The 22,330-nt window shown below is 47.5% G+C and overlaps 9 protein-coding genes across 9 annotated transcripts; 5 read left to right on the plus strand and 4 right to left on the minus strand.

Moving 5' to 3' along the window:
* Positions 1-421: 421 nt before the first annotated feature.
* L228DRAFT_243121 (putative NAD+ kinase) lies at positions 422-2,741 on the minus strand. Its single transcript, XM_018331610.1, has 7 exons — positions 2,469-2,741; positions 2,357-2,416; positions 1,877-2,301; positions 1,676-1,820; positions 1,277-1,619; positions 950-1,226; positions 422-898 (listed from the first exon to the last, which is right to left on the minus strand). Exons 1-7 carry the CDS (start codon positions 2,532-2,534, stop codon positions 724-726), a joined length of 1,491 nt encoding a protein of 496 aa, XP_018192185.1. The 5' UTR covers positions 2,535-2,741; the 3' UTR covers positions 422-723.
* Positions 2,742-3,117: 376 nt separating this feature from the next.
* Positions 3,118-4,792, plus strand: L228DRAFT_243122 (Las1-domain-containing protein). The gene is made up of 4 exons (XM_018331611.1): positions 3,118-3,239; positions 3,302-3,441; positions 3,504-3,989; positions 4,046-4,792. Exons 1-4 carry the CDS (start codon positions 3,123-3,125, stop codon positions 4,632-4,634), a joined length of 1,332 nt encoding a protein of 443 aa, XP_018192186.1. The 5' UTR covers positions 3,118-3,122; the 3' UTR covers positions 4,635-4,792.
* Positions 4,793-4,920: 128 nt separating this feature from the next.
* L228DRAFT_243124 (TRAPP I complex) lies at positions 4,921-6,032 on the plus strand. Its single transcript, XM_018331612.1, has 2 exons — positions 4,921-5,264; positions 5,367-6,032. The coding sequence occupies exons 1-2, from the start codon at positions 5,029-5,031 to the stop codon at positions 5,800-5,802; spliced, it is 672 nt and encodes a 223-aa protein (XP_018192187.1). The 5' UTR covers positions 4,921-5,028; the 3' UTR covers positions 5,803-6,032.
* Positions 5,981-7,453, minus strand: L228DRAFT_235681 (hypothetical protein; the record flags this gene model as incomplete). Its single annotated transcript, XM_018330751.1, has 1 exon — positions 5,981-7,453. The coding sequence occupies one exon, from the start codon at positions 7,451-7,453 to the stop codon at positions 5,981-5,983; it is 1,473 nt and encodes a 490-aa protein (XP_018192188.1).
* An 870-nt stretch (positions 7,454-8,323) lies between these two features.
* Positions 8,324-9,376, minus strand: L228DRAFT_258039 (hypothetical protein). The gene is made up of 3 exons (XM_018334045.1): positions 9,235-9,376; positions 8,877-9,169; positions 8,324-8,817 (listed from the first exon to the last, which is right to left on the minus strand). Exons 1-3 carry the CDS (start codon positions 9,266-9,268, stop codon positions 8,581-8,583), a joined length of 564 nt encoding a protein of 187 aa, XP_018192189.1. The 5' UTR covers positions 9,269-9,376; the 3' UTR covers positions 8,324-8,580.
* A 106-nt stretch (positions 9,377-9,482) lies between these two features.
* On the plus strand, positions 9,483-12,300 carry L228DRAFT_258040 (cysteine proteinase). Its single transcript, XM_018334046.1, has 2 exons — positions 9,483-10,125; positions 10,182-12,300. Exons 1-2 carry the CDS (start codon positions 9,643-9,645, stop codon positions 12,273-12,275), a joined length of 2,577 nt encoding a protein of 858 aa, XP_018192190.1. The 5' UTR covers positions 9,483-9,642; the 3' UTR covers positions 12,276-12,300.
* A 2,405-nt stretch (positions 12,301-14,705) lies between these two features.
* L228DRAFT_279811 (replication factor A protein 3) lies at positions 14,706-16,058 on the minus strand. Its single transcript, XM_018335725.1, has 3 exons — positions 15,419-16,058; positions 15,120-15,222; positions 14,706-15,053 (listed from the first exon to the last, which is right to left on the minus strand). Exons 1-3 carry the CDS (start codon positions 15,566-15,568, stop codon positions 14,980-14,982), a joined length of 327 nt encoding a protein of 108 aa, XP_018192191.1. The 5' UTR covers positions 15,569-16,058; the 3' UTR covers positions 14,706-14,979.
* A 2,800-nt stretch (positions 16,059-18,858) lies between these two features.
* L228DRAFT_235684 (hypothetical protein) lies at positions 18,859-20,211 on the plus strand (the record flags this gene model as incomplete). The annotated part of the gene is made up of 1 exon (XM_018330752.1): positions 18,859-20,211. The coding sequence occupies one exon, from the start codon at positions 18,859-18,861 to the stop codon at positions 20,209-20,211; it is 1,353 nt and encodes a 450-aa protein (XP_018192192.1).
* Positions 20,212-20,334: 123 nt separating this feature from the next.
* Positions 20,335-21,047, plus strand: L228DRAFT_16097 (hypothetical protein). The gene has a single exon (XM_018329395.1). The coding sequence runs from the start codon at positions 20,458-20,460 to the stop codon at positions 20,959-20,961; it is 504 nt and encodes a 167-aa protein (XP_018192193.1). The 5' UTR covers positions 20,335-20,457; the 3' UTR covers positions 20,962-21,047.
* The last annotated feature ends 1,283 nt before the right edge of the window (positions 21,048-22,330 follow it).

A 22,330-nucleotide genomic window follows, 5' to 3' on the forward strand; every position in this document is an offset into this window, starting at 1 on the left:
CACGCCAACCCTTTTGTCAACAGCGTTGCGAGAGTGTGATATTGGGTTCGATTCCTAATGGCGCTGGTGGAGTTGGTTGTACCGTTTTCTGGCCCCGCATTTGAGCACGCGTGGATCATGGTTGCTTCATCACAAAACACCGTGGGTTTCCTGGGTTTGTTTAACCAAATAGATCACTTGTAGTTAATTTGTGGAGGGCATTCATTCGTTGAGTTCAGTTTTGGGGGGTGGCTCGCTACCTGGAAGCTTTACCACGCTCGTTAGATGTCAACAGGAGCTTTATAGTGATTCCAGGTTAATGTTTGTGTCAGTGCATTTGGAGCATGACCAGAGGATTCTAGGCGATCGATGTACTGAATCGGTATGAAAGGTAGGTAGAGAAACAAAATAGGTTACGTATACGTATAGTTTGATATAAATTACCTGATTCTATATGTACCCGAATTACGAATACTATTATATTTCTAAGCCTCCGCTGTCCGAGTCAGACAAAGATCTACAGTTTAATTCATCTACTTTAACTATTAAGTTGTAAGTTATACAACCCCTACGGGCGTTCAATCTGTTTAGAGAATTCATTGAACTGTATGATCTCGATAGCGTTGAAGCATAGTTTTGTTTTCCAGACTTATCCAGGTATATTTGACGCAACCAAGTCCAAAACTAATGTATATTCGTAGACGGCTTGGCTTCATTCGTTAAGGTCTCGTTCAAGTCAATCAACTATTTCGATTTTACCCATTCTTTAAAGGCTTTTTGCCTCTGTCGAGAATTCCACTGTAGAGTCCTTTGTATACCTGTGATCCAATCTTCGTTCCTCCTGCCTGGTGGGAGAATGCTTGGAAAAGGGTACCTCGAAGCAGAGATTGTCACGTAGTCTCCGGGGAATAATTCAACTCTATACGCTCTCAGCATCTCCGCAAACCATAACGTATTATAAAAGACTCACCTTTCACGGCCGTCGAAGCTGGCCCAAGAACTTGTCCGAGCATCATAAGGAACGGCAATACGTAGGACAATTGTATCCGGAAGTATAATAGGTCTGAAAGACAACGTGTGGGCGCAGATGGCAGTGACAAGGATAACCGGATTGTCAGGGTGGCAGAGAGACCCGCCTGCGGCTAAGTTATATGCTGTTGACCCTGTTGGGGTAGCAACGCAAATTCCGTCGGCCTGGACAGTAGTGAAATGCTCGTCGTCGCCGAAGAGTTCTATTGTGGACATGGCTGAAAGCCGGTCAGCATCGAAGACGGTATCACCTTCATCATGAACCTACTTGGATTTGGGCCGCGGTCGACAACCACATCATTCAAAATTTCATGAGTCTTCTCCGGTTTGTGCGTGCGATGATCATCCGACTCCTCTCCAACAAGCTCCTCAACAATGTCTCGGCGAACGCCTTCTTTGTCTCGTTTTTGTGACCTCATGATGGTGCCTTCGAATCTGAGACGAAGACTAACTGTGAAACCGTCGCGGAACCCTTTTGTGAGAGTCTCCTGATAACCATCATAGTCGTATTTCGTAAGAAAGCCTAATGATCCCAATGAAAAGGATAGAACAGGTGGTACTACTCTCTGAAATAGCCAGCTCGCATACAAAACCGTGCCATCGCCTCCAAGCTTCTTGAAGTTAGTCGAAGAGAGCGGTTTCAAAAGATAGAAAGCTTTTCACCCACAGAAATTAGGAAATCGAACAAGTTCGGGCGTCTAGCACAAAGTTCGGGCGTCCAAAACTTCAAACGAGTCTCAGCCGAAGGGTATTTTTTCAATAACCCAGCTTTGTCAAACAATTTGTTATCCTCCAGAGTGCTTTCAACGTAACTGCGACCCGTAAGTCTCAAAAAGTGGCGATCATCAACGCGCTAGGCCAGACTTACACAGTATATGCGGTATCCCGTTCAGATGAGAGTAACCAATCGGTCACTTCTCTTGTGTTGGCAATGAGAGTCTCATCGTGCGCTTTGGTCAGGATGAATATAGTCCGAACCTGAAGCTTCATTTTAATGCCAGCCAGCCTTTTGGAGAGCCTCCGCACACCCCAAGCCATATCTGACAGTTCCTTTTTTGTAAGCAACCGAGAGCGAGTCATCGCCTCCTCGTCTTCAGCGAGCTTATCTGCAGTTCTACTCTCTGCAATCCCATCATGACTAGGTTCAGCGTCGGGCGATTTCCCCTCACGTTCCAATAAAGAATGCACAATGCAGGATGTATTCTTCCGAGGCATTACCGGGCGCGTACGTGGGTATTCATTCGGGACAAGGGACGACTTCCGACGTCGAGTGCTTTCGTCATCAAACTCAACCTTGAATAGGAATTAGATCAATGCGAGACGATATTGGGCAGGGGAAGTGACAAACCTCGAGCTTGCTCTGATAGTCAGAGTCGTCGCTTGGTTCGGATTCCACATTGTCCTGAAACTGGAGCAGGTTAATGCTACCGCATGAGACAAGAGATGAATGAAATACATACGTCCAATTTCAAATCATTGAGGTCGGGAACGACATCATTTTGGCGTGGAAAGTACGACCCGCTCATCTCTAGGGTATGAAAGGCCAAACGGCCTCAATCCGTGGTGATAGAATCGTTAAAGGGCTAATGGGGGTGTTCGTGTGTCTGGACAGACCCTGACTTGGGGTTCTTAACTGGTTTTTTGTCCCATGTAATGTATGACACTTGAGTATGTTCATAAACAATGGCACGGCCTTGATGCGCAGTCAATTGGTGGGGTGGGAAGTCGTAATATAAATGTGGGCTGTTCATAAAGCTCACTGTAAACCGCCTAAACCAGTCCAACTGGGGTTAAGCGCAACAATGGGGTTTAAGCAGTGTTCGGCTAGCCGGTGAGCTACGGTAGCGATCTGTAATCGATAAGTCAGGGTGCCGGCCTGCCGACAAGCAATAATGTGCGACTTTCCCTCTGAACCCCCACATAACTCCCGATAAAGGAGGGATTCGATAGATGACTAATCCCGGAAATTATCCCATTCCCGCGTCACTTGCCTTCGAGGCCAATTTTTGTAATTTTTGTTTATGGTGGACAAAAAACTCCATTAACCTTCACTGGCTCTCTCAAATGTCGCCATACATTCCCAAATTGTCGCCGCTTTGAGAAAGTATCCAAATATGCCACAAATAGTGGTGACGCCTTGGAGGCATCATTCGGAACTTGTCAAAGTTCGCGCACAATTTTATCCTCCTCCGCATGCCCAGGAAGACGAGCGACGAAATGCAGTCAACCTGGTAGTGCCTCCTCCCTTGATACTTATTCACCCAGTCCCGAGCTAAAATTTGGGCTTGTATAGGTCGGAGCCTGGAAACTTAGAGGAAACCTCCCTCATACCGTAGAATCCACTGCCCTCCTAACCGATGCAATGCTTAACGATGAAGGAACCAGCTCGTCAAGCTATTCGATCCGAGCAACATATGCGACTGCTTTTTGCAGGTAATTATGAACTTCTGACATCAGTCGGTATCTGCTGACCGTGGAAATGCAAACTATTACAGATTCGTCACTGGGCTGATGGATTCCAACCAAACCAAGGGACGAAAGCAATCGATGTACGAGCTTGCCAAACAAGTCGGTCTGCCCGCATCGTTTGTCGAACTCCGTCATCAAGCTACACACGAAGAAATACCACCGCTCCTTGTCCTTAGACAGGCCGCATCCCGTTCGCTACAATGGCTTTGGCGGTACTATTGGTGCTCAATTGATGTGCGAAGCGATATACTAGAGGGAGAAGACGATGTAGCTGAGGAGGGATTGATACCGATCAAGGACAAATTCCGAGAACTATTGCGACCCCACGTCAAAGCTCAAGTCGAACAAGCAAAACTAGGGAAATTTTCATACCGATCAAACGAGCTTTCAAACAAAACTTATGCAGATATCTGTGACCGTTGTCTCAGCATTTGTAAAAAGAAACAAGAGGACTTCCGCGTGCTCGCTGGGGTTTTACTGGAGACTAAGTTCCTTGTCCCTTCAAACAGAAGGTGAGTACCGATTTTTGGTTTATCAATGGATTTAATTGCTTTCTGACCAATCAAAGCCTTGGTTCTGGTATGGAGGCTGCATTTGCGATGTGGGATGACTTTCTCAAATACCTTACTGGACGCGAGCGAGATTTTCTTTCGGCAGTCTTAGAGGAGATGGCGGCCATGCTCGTACAGCCATCGCGCCTCGATATCAAAATTGATGCGTATCGTGAAGCCGTCTACCTTTGGCTCATTCACCTTCTCGAATCCGACACGTGGAAAGCAAGAAGACGAAGATGCTTTTCAAGCGTGAGAAGCGTAATAGCGACGTGCATCATGAGTCCGAACCATTGGACTCGCCGAGTCTCAACACGTCTTGTTGAGTCTGGAAGCCAAGAACTCAAAGACGAATTTGGAGAGCTGGTGGAGTTGCAAACTATAGAGATGGGAGAGATCGAAGGGGGTTCCAAGTCGAATGAAGAGGAGAAGGCTGCGGCGTACAGCAATAACTACGCACGGCTTCTGGAAAAGGAGACTACGGATGAAGACCGCGTTGGGAATGAGGATCGGCGACTGAAACGTCAGAAGACGCAGCCATCCTTGCAGAACGGGTGGTCAAAATGGGATGGCCCATGGCTGCCAAAGCCTATCGGCGTCGTGTAAAAGGCTTGTTTTTGGGAACGGCGTTTCGGGATAAAGGGAAAAACTCACAGGTAGGCCGTATTTGGATGACATTCATAGATTATTTATACCTCCATCGCAGAAAAGTGCGAAGAATTTTTTGTAAAAGATAGCTTAAAATTTATACCTGTAATGGCGACCTTGGACTATAATAATGTTTGCCGCTTTCAAGGCGAAGTACATTTGTGCGCAGATGTTCGTTCTAGTCCACCGTATGCGTCTCCGACATCTCCAGCTTTAATTGAATATCAACTCTCTACGAGTCTCGAGTCAGTAGTCACACTCGGAGATACGCCTCGAAACGGACGGTACACGATTTACCTCATATTCGCTCTAGCTGGTCTATGCATATCGAGTTGGAAATAACGTTCCTCTCATGAATGCTCCTCAAGCTTCCGCTGTGCCGGCTGCGCCGGCCGCGCTACAGCAGCCAGCTCAGCGTGCTTCAGTCGGTGGTTTAAGATATCCTACGAATCGGAAAACCATATACGATCGCAATCTCAATCGCAGCAGGACATCAGAACTTAGCAAGGCCAGCTTTGCTTATCTCTTTGGGGAAATGGTCAGCTACGCGCAAAGACGGGTAACGGGTATTCAAGACCTGGAGCGAAGGTATGTAATCAGAATCCAACGAGTCACCTTGGTGTCTCGAGTCGTTAGACAGCCGCAATTAGGGATTCAGCATGACTAACTCTTGCATCTTTGAGTAACTAGGCTCAATGTTCAAGGTCATCCGCTTGGTCTCCGACTGCTTGATCTGCTCCTCTATCGCGAACCTACCCGCTCCGTCCAGCGACCGACTCGTATCTTACCTCTATTACAATTCATAACAACTACACTATGGAAGCATTTGTTCTCCCGATCAGCGGACGCTTTGGAACGCTCTAAAGACAACGAGGACGAGTATATGATCAGCGACAATGACCCTCTCGTCAACCAATACATCAGCGTACCAAAGGAGATGAACCAATTGAATTGTGCCGCATATGTTGCTGGAATTATAGAGGGGATTTGTGATGGAACAGGATTTGCCGCGCGTGTGACCGCCCACAGCGTGCCCACCGAATTATGGCCAGCAAAAACTGTCTTTTTGATAAAATTCGAACCTGAAGTAATGGAGAGGGAGGCCTTTTTGGAGAAGGCACGGTAGTTAGGTTGACTTTAATCTTCTCCTCAAAGAGATACAGCTAATCTGTACACGCATGGGCATCGGCGTCACGGCATTTCAGGGCGTTGTGGGGGTACGAATATTTGTTTGAGATGCGAACTTATTGCAAGACAATAGGGATATCATTAGTTTTTCTTTTCATGGCCAGATATTATGTTGACTACCTCGTGTCAACTCGCCGCCGCTTCTCATGTGAATAACTCTCATTCGCAGGTGAAACACTGCGTTTGCGTCGATCTCTTTCACTCCCATAGCGATCTCTTCTGGGAGATTGTGACCTTGAGTAGGATCTTGACCTCCGGTCTCTCCTGCTGTACCGTGATTCGGACTCATCGTATCGAGAATCCCGATGTCCGGGTACATACGTGTCTCGACCGCCCCGAGAATATTCCCGCCGAGATTCGCCCTCTCTTCCGAACCTTGACCGTTCCGGTGTATCTTCTTCCCTTCTTCGCTCTTTTACTTCACTGGCATTTGCTCCAGTGGGCGCGAATCTTTCCCGTTCTCTGTCTGACATGAACCGCTCGTCTCGACCACCGGAACCTCCACGTCGCGCTCTGTCACCGTAGTCGCCAAATCTACCTGTATCCTCGCTCTTCATATCCTTGTATTTGGTCCGACCCTTCTTGCCGAGTCTTGCCATATCCCTGATTTGCATATATTCAGGGAGCAGATCGCGGTTTGAGACATCATCCTGGATGCGGCTTCCCATAATATCTCTTCGATCCAGTCCTTGATCCTTTGCTTCGTCCATGAAGAAAGCTCCCTTATGAAAGTATTTTTGCATGTATGACATCTGGCCTTTTCCTTCTTTCTCGGCCTTCTGAGCCTCGATGAATTGCCGGTCTTCAGCTTCGCGCTCCTCCTTGCTGAGATTGCGACGTCTCTCGATTTCCTCCCTCTCCTTCTCGGCTTCTTCAATGGCTGCTCTATCCCGTCGAACTCGCTCAAGCTCCCGAATTTTCCACTGAGCGTATTCCATTTCTGGATCCACACCATCCGTGTCGTCCACTTGCTCGAGTTCGCCGTCCTCGTCATCATCCCAATTCTTCTTGCCTGCCGCGCGAGCTGCTGCGTTTTTCTCTAATTGCTCTTGGACAAGTTCATCTGCCTTTGCCTTTCGCTTCTCTTCCTCTTCTTGCCATTTCTCATCTTCCGCTTTAAGATCGGGGCCCGAATTGGCGGGTTTTCGTTGGTCTTTCTTGATAAAAGTAGGTCTGAGAAGCTTACGCGGTGCTTCGTCTTCACTGCTGCTCTCCTCCTCCTCGCTTTCACTTTCTTCTTCCTCACTTCCTTCTTCTTCTTCCTCTTCACTTTCTTCGGTCACAAAGCCTTCCTCTTGTTTTGCGCGCTCGGCCTTTTCCGCTTCGAGTCTGGCCGCTTCCTGTGCAGCCGCAACCCGCCGACGTTCATTAAGATCGACATTCTTGAGATTATTCGCAATCTTTGTCGCCTCTTTCGGGAAAGATGTTGCTTTGGGGGGTGCTTGTATTGTAGGCTTTTCTGACTCCTCTTCTTGTTCTTCTTCAACTCCAGACTCCTCCTCCGAGGAGGACGGCTCTTCTGCAACAGCTTTTCCGGGTCGATAGCGTGCCGGCCTGACCGGATTGGCAGTCATACGCTTCGGAGGCATTTTGGTAATGCCAACTTCGATGTCCCTTCCCCGAATACAATGCTTAGTCTCAGTGGTGCAACGGAGCAAGTTCGCAGGTCAACAACATCGGCATCAATGCATCATAGGCTCGCCTTCAATCCTTCTGGGCAACCGAGGCTCGTTAGCCAAACATGTCTGCGGAATATACCGCTCCAGGATGCCAGACGAGAATTTAGACGAAGTCTTGGCGTTTGAACAGAGTGTTACCCGGAAATCCAGCTCGTCTATATAATCCCGTCTCACCCCTCAATTCTCGTTTTTTTTTCTTCATACTTACCTTGTGAGGGCGGCCGTGATCAAGAAGACGGTTTGCCAATGGGAGAACCCTGCATTGCACAGCGCGGAGGTGATCCCGTTTGAGTGTCCTTCGGGGCCCTCACTCGCGCAATTTTTGATGGTCTAAACTCTTTTACGAGTCGCTTTTCATCATTCTTTCAGCCTTGCTGCGGGAGCTTGAGGAAGAGCTATCACGTAACTTCGTAGATCTCTAGTCGCTTTCTGAAATGCAGTGTCTTAAAATGTCATAAGTTGACAAGAAATTTGTTACTTTGTCGGAGACATGAGTAGTCCTTCACCTTTTCTAAATTCTCGTATTAAGTGCAGCGAAAACTTTATGTGGCTTGTGAAGATGTCGCCTCTCAATGAGCAAATTCCATTCCTGCAATATCGATTCTACTTTTTCGACCATCTCATCTCTCATTTGCAACTGCTACTTCGAATACCTATCAATATCGACCTTTAATCAAGTTCGATTCTGAACCTTGAGTGCTCTGGCTTCGGGCAAGATACTAGCCACGAATTAACAGCACAGTATGAGTGAGACTGCACAAAATGATCACTTCATTGGTTGCCCATATTATACAGGGAGGTTCTGCAGTCCCTATATTTTACATACGTCTAACGTCCAAAATGCCAACCCGAACCATTATATGCCATGGTAGATCCTCTTGATAAACATAAAAGAAATTTTTTCTAAATAATATGAAGCCAGCGAGCAAGATTGCAGATTCCTCTACTCTTTAAGACCCAATATACCGTGTGCCAGAGTGACCACCACCGAACGCCTTGTAATGCTTCCAAACCAGCGCGGAAATAGCACAGATAATTTAAAGAATTCCGTCCTCATCTTCCTGTTCGGGCTGGCGAGCCTGAACTTCAGTCTGAATTTCCATCGTTGATTCTTGGGCGTTCGGTCCCATCTCTACCTCAGAAAGGCCATCAAAACGCTTTGATGGCTGTTCCACGTCGATTTCGGATATTTTTTCATCGGCATCGTCTTTCTGTTCCTGATTCTTTTGTTTCGCGGCAGTTGTAGTTGCTAGGTTGATGTCTTCCCACTCGGCCTATTACCGTTAGTATGAATGACTCAAGATCATGTCAACATGGCTCTGGTGAAGCTTACCCTCCGATTATCGACATTGCGACCTCTTGCAAGGCTCTTGTTCACCTTCTTCTCCAGTTGATCGATCACGGTATCGGCTCTCTCAAGTCCCTTTTCATGCCGTCTCCGTTGCGCCCTGCTCATGGGCTTTGCCTTCTTGGACTTTTTCGTAACCCCAGCGCCTTGGTGTAGCGCCAAGACTGAAGGTCGTTCATTGGCTGAAGGAGTTGGCGGTTTGGTTTCAGTAAGAGACTTATCCACGTCAATGGACGGGGAGGCTTCTCTTCTTGCGGCTCGGGAGCGCACAGAAACGGCTATGTCAGAGAAAAAGTCAGTGTGTCCATTCCGTTGAATGAATTCCAAAAGCCATTTCACTTACGTCTACCCTTCTTTGGCTTTGGTGTCTTTCCCATTTTGTTTGCTATTACAAAATGCCGAAGGTGAAAGAGTTTGATATGTTGATACGACCCTTCGCCAGTGCGCCAAAATAATCTAGCATTCTGTGGGCGGTGAGGAAATGCCAAGGTTTTGCCTTGCGCTACCGAAGGCAGCTTCGTGGGGTAGTGAACCAGGCGGACCTGATTGGCATAACGACCAACCGACCGACTTTATAATTACTGCAGTTGAGCTCTCTCGTGAATCCGCAATGCCATTTCTTCAAAGCACCATCTGCGACGCTCGCAACGCGCTCAAGTGACTCGGCAGCTCAAGCCGTGCTTGGCACGGCCAGTTTTCTTTTTCCCATGGCATATCTTCCTCAGCCATCCTGTCATTATTTGAACGTGCCATGATGAGCCTTCGCAACGGCCTATCCAAGTGGCCAACGTCTATGCGACTTATAGACAGGTTAGACCTTGGCTTTACGACATCTGCAAGTGAAATATTGCTCTATCTGGCGGCGACACTGGCCCTAGGATATCACATTCTCGTCTACTTTGACCTTTTACCACAGCGTTACTTTTATCAACTCCTTTGGAATTGTTTGGTCTTCGTCACTCCTTTCCGGCTCATCTCTGCCATGGATCGGACACTTGCAAGTATTCCAGACGAAAATGGTAATGGGAGCGATGGGTTCTCAGCAAGGAGTCATGCAGCGAAAAGCGAGGCACTGCGCAAGATTTTTGGACTGGAAAAAGGCCACCTTTTCCCCAGCATCGAGGGCAACCGAGTCATCTCAAGTGTGGGAACAGTATGGAAGGGAGGTAGTAGTGGAGTACCGCCAGGTCTTGGGAACTGGGATAACTCCTGCTATCAAAACAGTGTTATTCAGGTATGCCCCTGTTTCCTTGAGTATTTTGGGCAGGGTATTGATTGTGCTTTTTCCAGGGCTTGGCATCTCTTCCATCGCTGTCTGAGTTTCTTGCGTCTTCATCAACCAAATTCCTCGGCCCTAACCATGGACCTACCAATTTTGCCTTGCGGGAAATTATAGAGAAACTCAACGAACCTGCCAACTGTGGACGGCGATTCTGGACGCCGGCCGAGCTGAAGTCTATGAGCAGCTGGCAACAGCAAGATGCCCAAGAATACTTTTCAAAGGTGTTGGATCAGGTCGATAGAGAGATCACTACCGTTGCGAGAAGAGATTTGGGTATGCGGGGCCTGGGAAACATCACCATGTCTACTGCCCAGGTCGTCGAAGGCACGAGCCGGATAGATCGGCAAAGTGATTGTAGTGATGGTGACATTGAAAAACGTCAAAAAGCAGACGCCAAGAACGAAGCTCGATCTTACCTTGTGCCGGCTCCACAGCGTAACCCTCTGGAGGGACTCCTCGCGCAGCGAGTTGGCTGCATGGCCTGTGGATATTCAGAAGGGCTATCGCTGGTCCCTTTCAACTGCTTAACATTGCCCCTTGGGCAAGGATGGCAATTAGACATACGCGACTGTTTGGACGAGTACACCGCACTGGAGTCGATAGAAGGTGTTGAATGTGCAAAGTGTACACTTCTTCGCCGACGGGAGCAGCTAGAGAAACTGCTCCAAGGGCCTTCTGTCACACGCATGGACGGTCAAGAAGACATCCAACAACTCCCTGAAGCTCTTCGTGCCCCAGCAGCAGGCCGCCTCTTATCAGTCAAAGAGGCACTAGAAGAAGCAGATTTTTCAGAGACTACGCTAAGTAAAAAGTGTCAAATACCTCCAAAAGGTCGAGTGACATCCACCAAATCACGACAGGCGGTTATTGCACGTGCACCAACGTGTCTTGTTGTTCATATCAATCGAAGTATCTTCGACGAGTATACTGGAGCATTGAGGAAGAACTATGCTGAGGTCCAGTTTCCCGAGGTGTTGAACCTTGGACCATGGTGCCTTGGCTCTCGGGCAAGCAAAGCTCCAAAGCAGAACCAAGAGGAGCTAGAGCAATGGCGACTGGATCCCAGGAGGTCGATGCTTTCCGAGGACAGCATGACTGCTTATTGTCCCGATGGGTTTTCTTACGACCTTCGTGCTGTTATTACCCATGCAGGGCGTCATGAGAACGGTCACTATATCTGCTACAGAAAGCATCCATATACCGCAGGTACGGCAAGTCTTGCAGAAGAAAAGGGCGAGGCAGAAGATGGAATTGCTACTGAGCGTTGGTGGCGTCTCAGTGATGATCAAGTTTCTATGGTCACCGAGCAGAACGTTTTGAGCCAGGGCGGTGTCTTTATGTTATTCTACGAGCGCGTTGACGATGACCGCTCTTCTTCATTATCAGACCATGTGCAGCCTACGGCTGATGGAACAACCAATCCCGATAAATCCTCTCCCGATGATCTCACGCCATGTGGCTCTCGAACACCATTATCCCAAGAAGCACCGTCTGTCCCCGCAACAGAAGAATTTTCTCAACCTCATCCAACAGAGGAGAACAAGCCTCTCCGGAACTCTTTCCTGAATAGTTCACCCCTATCAGGGCCAGCTAGGAGCAATTCCAACGAGCAGTCAGATGCCCACGATAGCCAATTGTCGTTCAAAAATGGCGGCATGGAGCAGAAGAATGCTCAAGCTCCTAGCATCATTCATGACCTCCACGGCCCCGAAGAATCAAGCCATACGACTCCTCGAATAGATCCTTTATCCAAACTCAATGCGGTATCGCGCCCAGAAACGCTCGATTCTTCCTTATTAGCAACGTCGTTGGACCGCCGAGATGGCGACGATCCACACCCAACGGCACCACAAAACAAAGTCCCTTCCCATTCAAAGGAAGATACTGATTCTCAACCCAACTCTAAACCCGCTTCAAACAAACAGTACTCGGACGACCGCACAAACGGTGGAGATAAGCTCAAGGCCAGCGGCAATAGCAATGGCAATAGAAGCAACAATGACAGAGAGCGTACTAGATCAGCAAAGACCAGTAGTAGCAGTAATCCTACTAACAGCACCAAGCCTGCTACGAACGGGATACCTGTAATCGCAGCTAATTGAAATAAAACACACAAATCATGAAGACATTAGGTCCATTACGGATTCTTCGTTCAATATTTTTTTAAACGTAAAATCTTTTCCCGTGCTGTAAACCTTAGCCCAATATGAGCCAACATTCATCGCACCATCATCATCATCTACATTTAGTAACTGCATACGGGTAAGGTATACCAAGATAAACCCCCGTACTTGGTAAATTGATCAACATGCACGCGAGTGACGCCTCAGCATGGCGTCAAGCCTCCTTCTCCCTCTTCTTTTCGACGCGTAAGCGAAGCCGTAATGCAAGCTTGCATCAACACTCCTCTCTCTCTCTCGCAATCTTATCTACCTTGGATAAACGTACTGTTAGTGACATATGCATACCCATACGCCTCTCATGACTGGCCATACTGCAGTATCGCTGAGCGTCATCATGCAGATCAGCCCCCCACAGCGCAGAATTATGCACAATAGCACACAAGCCATGTCATTGGATCAGCGTGTATTGGTTTTTTATCCTATTTTATTTTATTTTATTTTTTTCTATTATATTTTATTCTTTTTTATTTAATTTTAGGTTTTTTTTATTTTTTATTCTTCTTAAATGATTTGTTCTTTTTTCCTTTTCCTCTTCCTTTTCCTCTTCCTTTTCCCTTTTCTTTTATTCCTATTCCCCTTCTTATTTCTTCGGTTCCCCTCCTGCATGTAGCCATCGAATCGGTTTGGGTGGTTTGGGGTCCGTGATCCCCGGGGGGACCGGGGAAGGGGAGAAAGGCAGGGCCGCAGGCAATGGGCACACTACAGGACTACCGTAGTACACATCGCTGGCCATTCTGTGGACCTTTGAAATTTAAGGGTCCTTGATGCGGGGCGATTGGGTGGTACCGTGGTGGTGGTTCTGCTGCTGCAAGTTTGGGCAGTATGCAACCAAAAACGTGTTTTATACCACGGGTCCACGTGCGGTAAGTCCACTGGGTAGGTGATACTTCTGGCCGGAGGAAAGGAGGGGGGGGAGAGGGCGGGAAATAAAATAAATAAAATAAAAATTTATAATCATTATTATCGTCAAAACTCAAAAATACGAGTTTGATTAATAAATGATAGTCGTGATAGGAATATAAGTGTGCACAGAAAAAAAAAAAAAAGAAGAAGAAGAAGAAGACAAGGAGGGGGTGTTTTGCAACTCACGAGTGGCCCAGGGAATTTGATGTTGATTGATTGATTGATTGATTGATATCAATTGATGTCATACTCCGTAAATCTCTCCGTAGCTACCAACCTACGGAGTACATAAATCAAAAGCCCCCAATTGATACGATAAATCAAGCCAGATTCCAAACGTATTTACTGATTTACAATATAGAGTACGTATCAGAGCTATGGTGTAGGCACCTGGTAAGATAGATGGCTAAAGGAGGGAAGAAAGAAAGAAAGGAAGGAATGAATGGGAAAAAGGGGAATAAGATTCATTCTTCTCAAAACCAAGGAATCAATGTAAAAGTTTAACCTCCCAGATGGAAAAAGCGGAGCTTCATATAAGTAGGTAGATAAAGTTTAGTCCTGAAAAGGTGAATGTGCATACGAAGTAGAGTCAATCGTTGCGCATGCGGGTGTACCTATACGATTGGTTCCACGAGGAGGAAGTCCCGGGTTGAAGAGAGGAACCTTTTAGTTGGAAAGCTACCTACTACTACCTTAAGACGCCAGAGAGTGCTAGAGAGCAAAGACCAAGGTGGGTGGTGTATGGACGGAAGATTCTCCGGGGGAACGTACTAAGGTACTCTGTACGAGGGTACATCGGTAATGCCAATCCCGGCAGCGAAGTACTGGGTAAGTCGGGGAGAAAGTTACCCAGCACGATCGAGAAGAGTTCAGCCCGACTTTCGTCTCGTACGAGAAGATACCTCAGGGAAGAGATAACGTTACCGTAGTACGTGTACTTACTCGTATGAGTATACAGAGTTTCAAAAACACACAAACTAGCAGGACAAGGGTCCGGGCGCCCTGTGAGAGAACTGCGGGGATTTGGATTGTCGGCCGGTGTGTGGGAACCACAAAAAAAACACGTAACACGTCATATCAGTCAATCAAGTCCCCCGACGGGGGTTCATTTTGTCTGATGAACATTATGTTTACCTTAGGCTGGATGATGTATTGCATACGGGTTATGATTCGTGGGGTATCGATTATCTGGTATTTCTTTTCCCCCATCCTGGTGACACACCCCCAAGTTTAGAACGCGTGGCTTGTGATATGCCCCACGTTCAGACCAAAGCTACGTGCGTCTTATCTAGGTAGGTACCGAGGTTATCAACATATGATCTTCACCTGAAGCTATCATACCATGTACATGACGTATCTGGACAAAGGATGAAACACTTTTGCAATCTCGTGAGACTGAGTCTGTCGCAGCCTTCTGAGCTTGAGCATAGGCCTGGAGAGCCAGTAGGAAGTTGTTAGGATGGTATTGTGCAAATTAAACGCCTTTGATTGGTTGAATACATTCAATTCATTGTATGCGGGTATATTCTGTGCAAATGCCATCAAAGCCAACACTCATATTGTCATGAATGCTCCTGGACCGCGAGGAGATATCGAGCCTAGATTGACTCAAAATGGCTAAAACGAAAGTGAATATTAGATGATGACAGAAATGCTTAACATGTTGATGTGGAATTATGTTCTCTGGTTTGGTGTAGCGGATGCGACAACCCTGATGATTTCATTCGCTGCTCTCGTAGAAAATCTCTTTATGGCGATGTGTGGCGTTTACGACGGCATCGACGGCAGCGAAATCTAGGAAATGAATGATTAGCGCTGTTGTTGCGTTTGAATGGCCTGTGATAAAGGACAGTAACATACTGATATTAGAGCCAAAGTCGGTTGCAGCCAGAACGCGGACGGTCAGATCTGGGTTAACTTTACCCACAATCTCGACGGCATTGTTGAGCACGAGATGACAATCCTACAGCATGGCAAACAGGTTAGCTAAAGCACGCCATTCAGGTTCACATGCGTTCGTTCTTTGACATCTCAAAAACGGAGAAGGAGGTATATAAGACAGCGACAAAGTAGTTTCACAAAGGGAGCGAGAGTGATAGGGCTGCTCCTTCCTCCTCAACAAGGACCATTGAAGATGTTCTTTGATAGACATGACGTACCCGATTCAGTGTGGCGGTGACAGAGCCGTTGGCGTCAATGGTGGCTTGTTCACCACGCAGCTGGGTGACCTTGCCGATCAGACGTACGGTTTGGCCTTGAAAGCTCTCTAGATAAGAGGCATTGATTCGTGGGGTGGCTTCTGTCATCATCCTGGCCGACTAGTTATGCAAAGAGAAGAGGAACACCGGGTCCTTGGGAACGACCGGCGGAACGCCTGCAGGCTAGGGCGACAAGGGTGGAAGAGAAAAAAGAAATAGAGCTGTAGCGGTTGCGTGATAATGTAGTGAAATTCCTTTCCAATTGATCCAGGCGATAGCGCGGATACAGAATGAGAAATGAATAAAGAAAAATATTGATATGAACGCCTTTGCGTGGTTGGCTTTGGACACGCCTTAGTGTTCGCGTCTCGTAGACAAAAACGCTCCACACGCGAAACGCGTCAATCACGTGACACTCTGCATTGAGATTAAATTGCCTTTTCCCCTTTGAGTCTGCCCATCTCACGGAACAACACTTGTTCTGAGCGTTGGAGACGAAGGGTCTGTGGCTCAGCTGGCTCAGCTCAAACCATTTCGTTTCTTATTAGACTCATTTGTTCGATTAGCAAGATTCCATGACGACAAGTCCATGAGATTAGTGAGCGTGGCGTGGCTTTTCACATGGCTTTCATTATGTCCGAGCATGGTTGCTAGCGAGTGAGTGGAGCCCGGGATTGCATCGTTTGATCGGGTTCTTCTCCCGGGAGCCCAATCGGGGGAAATGTGGATGCGGAATATTCATACTGGGCGTAATATTCAAACTGCAATGGGAGATCGAGATCAAATCCATGCCATTCCATCATGCCGATCATCGTAACCGTTAACGGCAAAGGTTTCTAATAGCCTGCTGCACCATGGGGGGGGCGAATAGTGTAATGATCCCTGGACCCTCCTTCATCTTCTATTGGAACCCAGGGTCTAGAATTGCAAAAGCCTATCGGGTCAACTATCGGCTCCATTTCTTTTTTTTCTCTCTCTCCCTCCATTAGTTACCTACTAGATGGAATAAAATTTCGCATCCTTTTGCCCATCCGTGTTTGAGTGGATTCACGGGAAAGGCACTGATTTTCTCACTAACAATTTCCGTTGAATGAAAAATTTCCCATCCATTTGTCATTTAATTAGGGAGGTTACATTTCACAGGTTTGGGTAAAAGGGCCGAGGACTGTTGATGCGGGTTTTCAGATCGGAAAATAATAGTGTGCCGGTTAGAAACGTGACAGGGTCAGCGAGTTGACGTCAGTTGGGCCGTCCTGACAACCACTCATCCCCCGGCAGGGTCAACGTAAGGCGTGCAGTACCAGAGCTCTTTGAGAGGGGTGATGACGCCTGAAGTTCGGCTCAGGGAGTCGGAATTTTCGGCAATCTGTCAAAACAATCCTTTTTTCGGTGATAACTCGCTGAGCGAGCAGCTTTGACGCGTGCTCATTTTCTGTACCTCTGTACAGTAACCAGCAATGTTTATCCAGATTGGCGATGCAGGGCTGCTTGGCTTGCACGCGGAGGAATGACCGCACCAATAAGTGGAATTACAGGACATAAACAGAACTGTTTCAAACTTGGCAGCGCCAAAAGATCAAAGACCCTGTAGATCGGATGTGGTGTAAACTTTCCCTTGTACACCGTAGTTACTGCTAAGTTGGCCGAAGCTGCCTCAGCCACGTCCCCCTCGGTCGCAAGACTCTGGTCAATCTAAGAGTTACCCCCCTCGCCCCTCTTCGGTTAGAAAGGCAATTGAATAGGGGACGTGAGGCGCAAGAGGAGGGGGGAACGCTCTTGGTGAAAGGGGAAAGAAGGTTGGCTCGTCTGGGTGGGTGTGTGTGTACGTGTTGTGTGGATGGAATGCGGGCAGAGCCACTTGACTTGTGAACAAGGGAAAAAAAAAAAACTGGGATCTACAGTTCTGGCGTGGTACAGTCAGACCAAAAGAGACGTGAACGGTACCTCTATCGGTACGTGTCCCGGTACAGAGGAATCAGGCGGAGGTGGCTTGATCAAGCATACCTTATGCAGCCACGGGAACCTCTCCACAAGTATCATTCCGAGTTGCCCCAAGGTTCTTTTCCCTAGAAATCTACCTCGTGATCCGTAGAATTCAGCACTGTAAGTCCCTGTACCGCAGTACTTTGGTCGGATGGAACGAGCCATGGCACCACTTGGCCTGAAGTACCGTGGGCGACCGGAAGAGGCAATGCAAACGAAGGACCGATCGTCCGCCAAACGCCGATCTAAACACAAAATGCTGGTCTACCTGGTCTCCACTCGACGCTTATAAAACTGGGGCGCAGCAGAGTCACCGCTACCAAGACCCGCTATGATGCTATCGGCATCTACCATTGTACTCTACCGTTCTTTTTTCCTCGTTCGCCCCCCCGCAGGCCAAAAATCAACATGCCTTTTTCCCCAATGAGCGTTGGTCATCTGGGCACTTTTCTACCAGTATCTGGTTATTCCCGCTTCTACTGCCATTTTTTTTTTCGCATTCGGGAGGGGGTTCCATTCTGGACTTTACCATTGTCCTCTCGACCAATCAGTAAGCCTAAACTTCCCTCTCTCCCACTTCTGCCTTCTGCCGCGAACGGGCCCTTTTGGAGGGGGATCTTGTTTGGACCCGGTATAGTCGTATCAAACTCGGCCTAAACAACCCAAAGTTCGAACTTGGGGCTTACAGTACACGCAGCACCTTCCCTAAGCCTATTATAATAATCTGAGATGATTTGATCCGGGTACTTGCTACTCTGTTTGATACCTTAGTTCCCTCGTTCTTGTTAGTCACGTAGTCTGCGTTTTTCTTACTGGCACGGCCACAACCATAAACCCCCCCCGAGGGGACAAAAGCTTCCTGCCACCCCACCGAGCCCCATCTGCTTGGCCCTTAACTATGGTGCTGCTCTGTGATGCCCCAATTGGATGGATATCGTGGCCCGGAGCTAATATCCGCCTTTCTTCACTTTTCCATCTCCTGCTCTAATTCCCTTTGCCCTTCGAACCTTTCCCCCACGGATCAGACGGTCCGAAACTGATCCCCCAAAACACTCCCGAGCCGCCCTCCTCTCCCTCACATACCTCCTCCCCCTCTCCCTCATTTAACTATCGCCGCCTTCGCAACCATCCAGACTTGCTCTCACTTTTGGCTCCCGAGTATACTTGGTCACCTTGTCCATCAATTTACCTGAGCGTGATCCTCGAGAGCATTAATTCTTGCTGCACTTCACATTGACACGGCATCACTGTTTGTCTCTGCGTTCCCAAGTTCACCGAGCTATATACCTCAAGCATAATCATCGTCAAATTGCATCTTTGTTCCTCATCTTTCGTCGAAAGACAGCAAAGATAGCTTGACGTAGCATTACTTTGCTCGCATTTGATATTTTTTTCGTTGCCAAATAGCCACCAGCAACATGGCTGGTGTTGTGCAAGGCTACTTGCCACCAACCCTCTCCGACACCCTCCCCACGCCGGGATTCTTCACGGCGGCTCTGGCTGACTCTGAAGACCAAAATGTCTTTGATGCTGCTTTTAGGAGTGGAGCTGCCAATACCGACAAAGAGCAAGAATTCGCTCGGACGCAAATGAACCCTGCTTCGTCCTTTATGCGTCTAAACGGCAACGAAGCCGCCCCGTCTCCGCAATCCATTGATCCTCAAGCCTCGCTTCAAAACGACTTTTTCTCGTCGGTTCTCTGGGACGGCGCGTCATTAGACAAGACACAACCACAATCTGAGAAGCAGTTTCAGGCGGCACTTGGTGGGCGAGGATTAACACCGCCGTCGTCTTTGGACCACTCACCAGATGAGTGGTCCTTTGACGGATTATCTGCGCCGGGGCCCCTCAACTTAAAACCACTACCTCTCGAAGACGCACAACAACAGCAACCACAGCGCCCGACGTCAACCAGCCGTTTTGGCCAAGTTACACCACCCGAGGAAGCTTCGCCTGTCCTTGGTCCTCCTCAACCCACATTTCAAGATGAAGTCACCGAAGCCAATGGCTCTGGCCCCAAGTCTCCCCAGGAAGCAGAAGCTGCCAGTAAGATGGCCGCTCCAAAGAGAAAGAGGACCAAGCAGACAAACCCGTCCGCCAATGCTGGCGAGGAGGCTTCACCGAAGCGCCGTCGCAAGCAAAGTACAAATGTCAAGTCGGAGCCGACAGAGGAGGAGAAGCAGTTGATGATGGCCGCAATGTCCAAGGAACATCCTGGGGAAGATCCCAAGCGAAGCCGGTTTCTGGAACGAAATCGTTTAGCCGCGAGCAAGTGCCGGCAGAAGAAGAAGGAGTGGACAAGCAACCTAGAGACACGCGCTCGTGATCTGCAGAATGAGAAGAATCAGCTTGCTCTCATGTGCGGTTCGCTGCGAGAAGAAGTGCTGTATCTCAAGGGTGAGCTCTTGAAACACAGTAGCTGCGGTTGCGCTTCCATTCGAGACTATCTCAATCGTGAGGTCAGCAACCTTTCTCGGTCCAAGGACGCTGGGTATTCTCCCTTTGGCCCGGGTCGAGCAGCCTCTCTTGATATAGGTCGGTCCGGCAGCAACCCAAGCTTTGAGGAGATGGTGGCAAGGCGAATCAGTCTGCCTGTCGGCTTTGCTTCTGGTGTTCCCGGACAAGACCTCGCAGCATCACCCGCAATGTCTGCTCTCCCATCGGTCATTTCTGACGGAGGAGAGGCTTCGTCGCAAGCAGGCTCTTCAGCTCAGTCTCCTGCCCAATCAGAGACTCTCCCTACCACTGAAGATTTTGCGGCATCGCTGTGAATTGGGCTTTTACATTTTCTTACGTTTTTAATTTGAAAACGATCCATGATATCGTTTCTTTAATACTTTTCTTTTCCCACTTCGATTACCATTCGGTTTTTCTGCGGTGTTTTGCGGCGCCACCAGTGGAAATGAGGAGGAAACAAAAATTTGGCGCCATTCGAGCAGCTTTTTGGTATTGATACTGGACTGTTGGTCCTCTGCTGCCTTTTTTTTTCCATTATTCTTTTTTTTTTTTTTTTCCCCATGTTACGCCCGGCAGATGAAGCAACGAAGGAAACGACAGGGTATATTGGCAGGCGTGGTATCTCTTTTCTTTTTCCTTTTTTTCTTTATTTACCCTTTTTATCTGAGGGAGGTCTTTGGGCGTTTTACTGCGGCTTGTCAATATGGGGTTTTTCGGTAACATTCTTTTCTCGTTCTTCCCGGGCATGGTTTACGTTGAATTGGGATGATTATTCCGTGGCGTGGAAAAGGGGGATTTATCATGTCCAAAATTTCTTTTGTTCTTTGGACTCAGCAGCAACAGCAGCAGCGGGGAAGTGTTCTAGCTGCTTGCAAACAAATCACACGGTGTGTTGGCTCCATCGCTCATTATCACTTTTTTTAAGAGTCTTTTTGAGCTTTGTTAGCTTGATACTTGATACCACTTATATCTTAAATAATACAATTGCAAAAAAAAACTTTGCCAAAACCACACACTCTCCGTACTTACCTTTGGTATCTAAGGTATCTAGCTCCGTTCTTTAGTTACAGTTTTTGTGTCGTCGAGTTCAAGCCGTGGGAAGCCGCGTTTAGCCAGCGCAGTAGCTAATCATGCAGTTATGCAAATGGTCATGTGTTTATGCAACTATTTATGCAACTATTTATGCAATTATGCAATTATGCAATTATGCAAGATTCCAATTGAACCTCGCACGTGATTTGTATGGGCTTAGGTGCTTTGTACTTCCTCTAACTTAAGGTACTTTTCCGATTGGCAACTGACTCTTTGGATTGCATAGGAAAGAAAGAAAAAAAATGTTAAAAATTCCAAGTATTTCACCGGCCCCTAGTTGTGTTGGAAAATCTGTCTTGAAGTGCAGAGACTGTACGACTAACGTAGGACGTAGGACGTGGGACAAACTAAATGTAGAACGGGGGGCAGCAGGACAAGAAACAACAAACAACGGAAAACGGACAACGTACAACAAAAAAAAAAATCCGGATTACGAATAACGGCATTGATTTGGACCAGATGATTTTCATAGAATGTCATAGATATTTCTGATATGGTATTGATTGTAATTCTACTCCCCTAGTAGGAATAGGATCGAAAAATTTAAAAAAGTGTCATGTGTTAGACGGAAAGAGGACAAGTAAGTTGAGCCTCAAAGGTATGAACAAAAGGGTACATCCTATTCGACATGGCCCAGAGGGGCTTTTCGTCGTCGTATGAATCAAGAGAGGGGTAAAAAAAAATTGAAATGGGGGATATAAAAGAAATTGGGGTTGAGAAAAAAGTATCAACGCTCGTGTCATCTCTATCAAAGAAAAAAAAATGAAGAATTTTTGGAAAATTGCAGTAACATGTAGAAGGTGAGTAAACAGGAAAAAAGGTATCGATGCAATAAGTGACGGTCGTGCGAAAAAGATCAATAACCATCAAGAGAGTCTGTGGGAGTAACAAAGCCCACAGATGATGCAATCTGCCATGGCTGTGGCCACAAATGCGCAAAAGGATGCAGCAGGCAGACAAAGGAATTTCTCCAACCTTTCATAACGCCATCGCTAGTAGTGCATAATAAATCAAGATTTGATGAGGGTAAAAAGAAGATGCGCAAGGAAGAATTCGGTGGGGGTTTTGCCAGGTAGATAATGGCTCGGCAAGCGGCTTGCCGATTCTCGTGGTAGTAATGAGGCCGAATAATTTTGAGGAAAAAGATTCTTTTTTGGACAATGTCGTAGTGGCCGGAAGCCGAAAAGGAAGTAGAATGGAGAAAGATGTTGAAGTTTGGTAGAGGAAAAAGGAAAAAGAGTACCAAGACAAGGAGATCAGCGGGCGCAATAGACTTGAATCAGGCCGGCACCTGACGCTCGCCACCAGCGACTTCGTCGATAAGAGCGGTAAAATCGGCGC

Source organism: Xylona heveae, assembly GCF_001619985.1.
Source record: "Xylona heveae TC161 unplaced genomic scaffold L228scaffold_1, whole genome shotgun sequence".
NCBI classification, from domain to species: domain Eukaryota; kingdom Fungi; phylum Ascomycota; class Xylonomycetes; order Xylonales; family Xylonaceae; genus Xylona; species Xylona heveae.

Bases quoted from the DNA above. Each gene is read 5' to 3' on its own strand.
- L228DRAFT_258040 (XM_018334046.1), top strand. From the start codon at position 9,643: ATGATGAGCCTTCGCAACGGCCTATCCAAGTGGCCAACGTCTATGCGA. The intron at 10,126-10,181 runs GTATGCCCCTGT...TGCTTTTTCCAG, and splicing joins ATCAAAACAGTGTTATTCAG to GGCTTGGCATCTCTTCCATC.
- L228DRAFT_279811 (XM_018335725.1), bottom strand. From the start codon at position 15,568: ATGATGACAGAAGCCACCCCACGAATCAATGCCTCTTATCTAGAGAGC. The intron at 15,223-15,418 runs GTACGTCATGTC...GCCATGCTGTAG, and splicing joins TCACCGCCACACTGAATCGG to GATTGTCATCTCGTGCTCAA. The intron at 15,054-15,119 runs GTATGTTACTGT...TTCATTTCCTAG, and splicing joins CGACTTTGGCTCTAATATCA to ATTTCGCTGCCGTCGATGCC.
- L228DRAFT_243121 (XM_018331610.1), bottom strand. From the start codon at position 2,534: ATGAGCGGGTCGTACTTTCCACGCCAAAATGATGTCGTTCCCGACCTC. The intron at 2,302-2,356 runs GTTTGTCACTTC...TTCCTATTCAAG, and splicing joins ACTATCAGAGCAAGCTCGAG to GTTGAGTTTGATGACGAAAG. The intron at 1,821-1,876 runs GTAAGTCTGGCC...TACGGGTCGCAG, and splicing joins CGGGATACCGCATATACTGT to TTACGTTGAAAGCACTCTGG.
- L228DRAFT_258039 (XM_018334045.1), bottom strand. From the start codon at position 9,268: ATGGGAAAGACACCAAAGCCAAAGAAGGGTAGAC. The intron at 9,170-9,234 runs GTAAGTGAAATG...TCTCTGACATAG, and splicing joins AAAGCCAAAGAAGGGTAGAC to CCGTTTCTGTGCGCTCCCGA. The intron at 8,818-8,876 runs GTAAGCTTCACC...TAACGGTAATAG, and splicing joins GCAATGTCGATAATCGGAGG to GCCGAGTGGGAAGACATCAA.
- L228DRAFT_243122 (XM_018331611.1), top strand. From the start codon at position 3,123: ATGCCACAAATAGTGGTGACGCCTTGGAGGCATCATTCGGAACTTGTC. The intron at 3,442-3,503 runs GTAATTATGAAC...AAACTATTACAG, and splicing joins TATGCGACTGCTTTTTGCAG to ATTCGTCACTGGGCTGATGG. The intron at 3,990-4,045 runs GTGAGTACCGAT...GACCAATCAAAG, and splicing joins CTTGTCCCTTCAAACAGAAG to CCTTGGTTCTGGTATGGAGG.
- L228DRAFT_243124 (XM_018331612.1), top strand. From the start codon at position 5,029: ATGAATGCTCCTCAAGCTTCCGCTGTGCCGGCTGCGCCGGCCGCGCTA. The intron at 5,265-5,366 runs GTATGTAATCAG...TTGAGTAACTAG, and splicing joins ATTCAAGACCTGGAGCGAAG to GCTCAATGTTCAAGGTCATC.
- L228DRAFT_16097 (XM_018329395.1), top strand. From the start codon at position 20,458: ATGTTACGCCCGGCAGATGAAGCAACGAAGGAAACGACAGGGTATATT.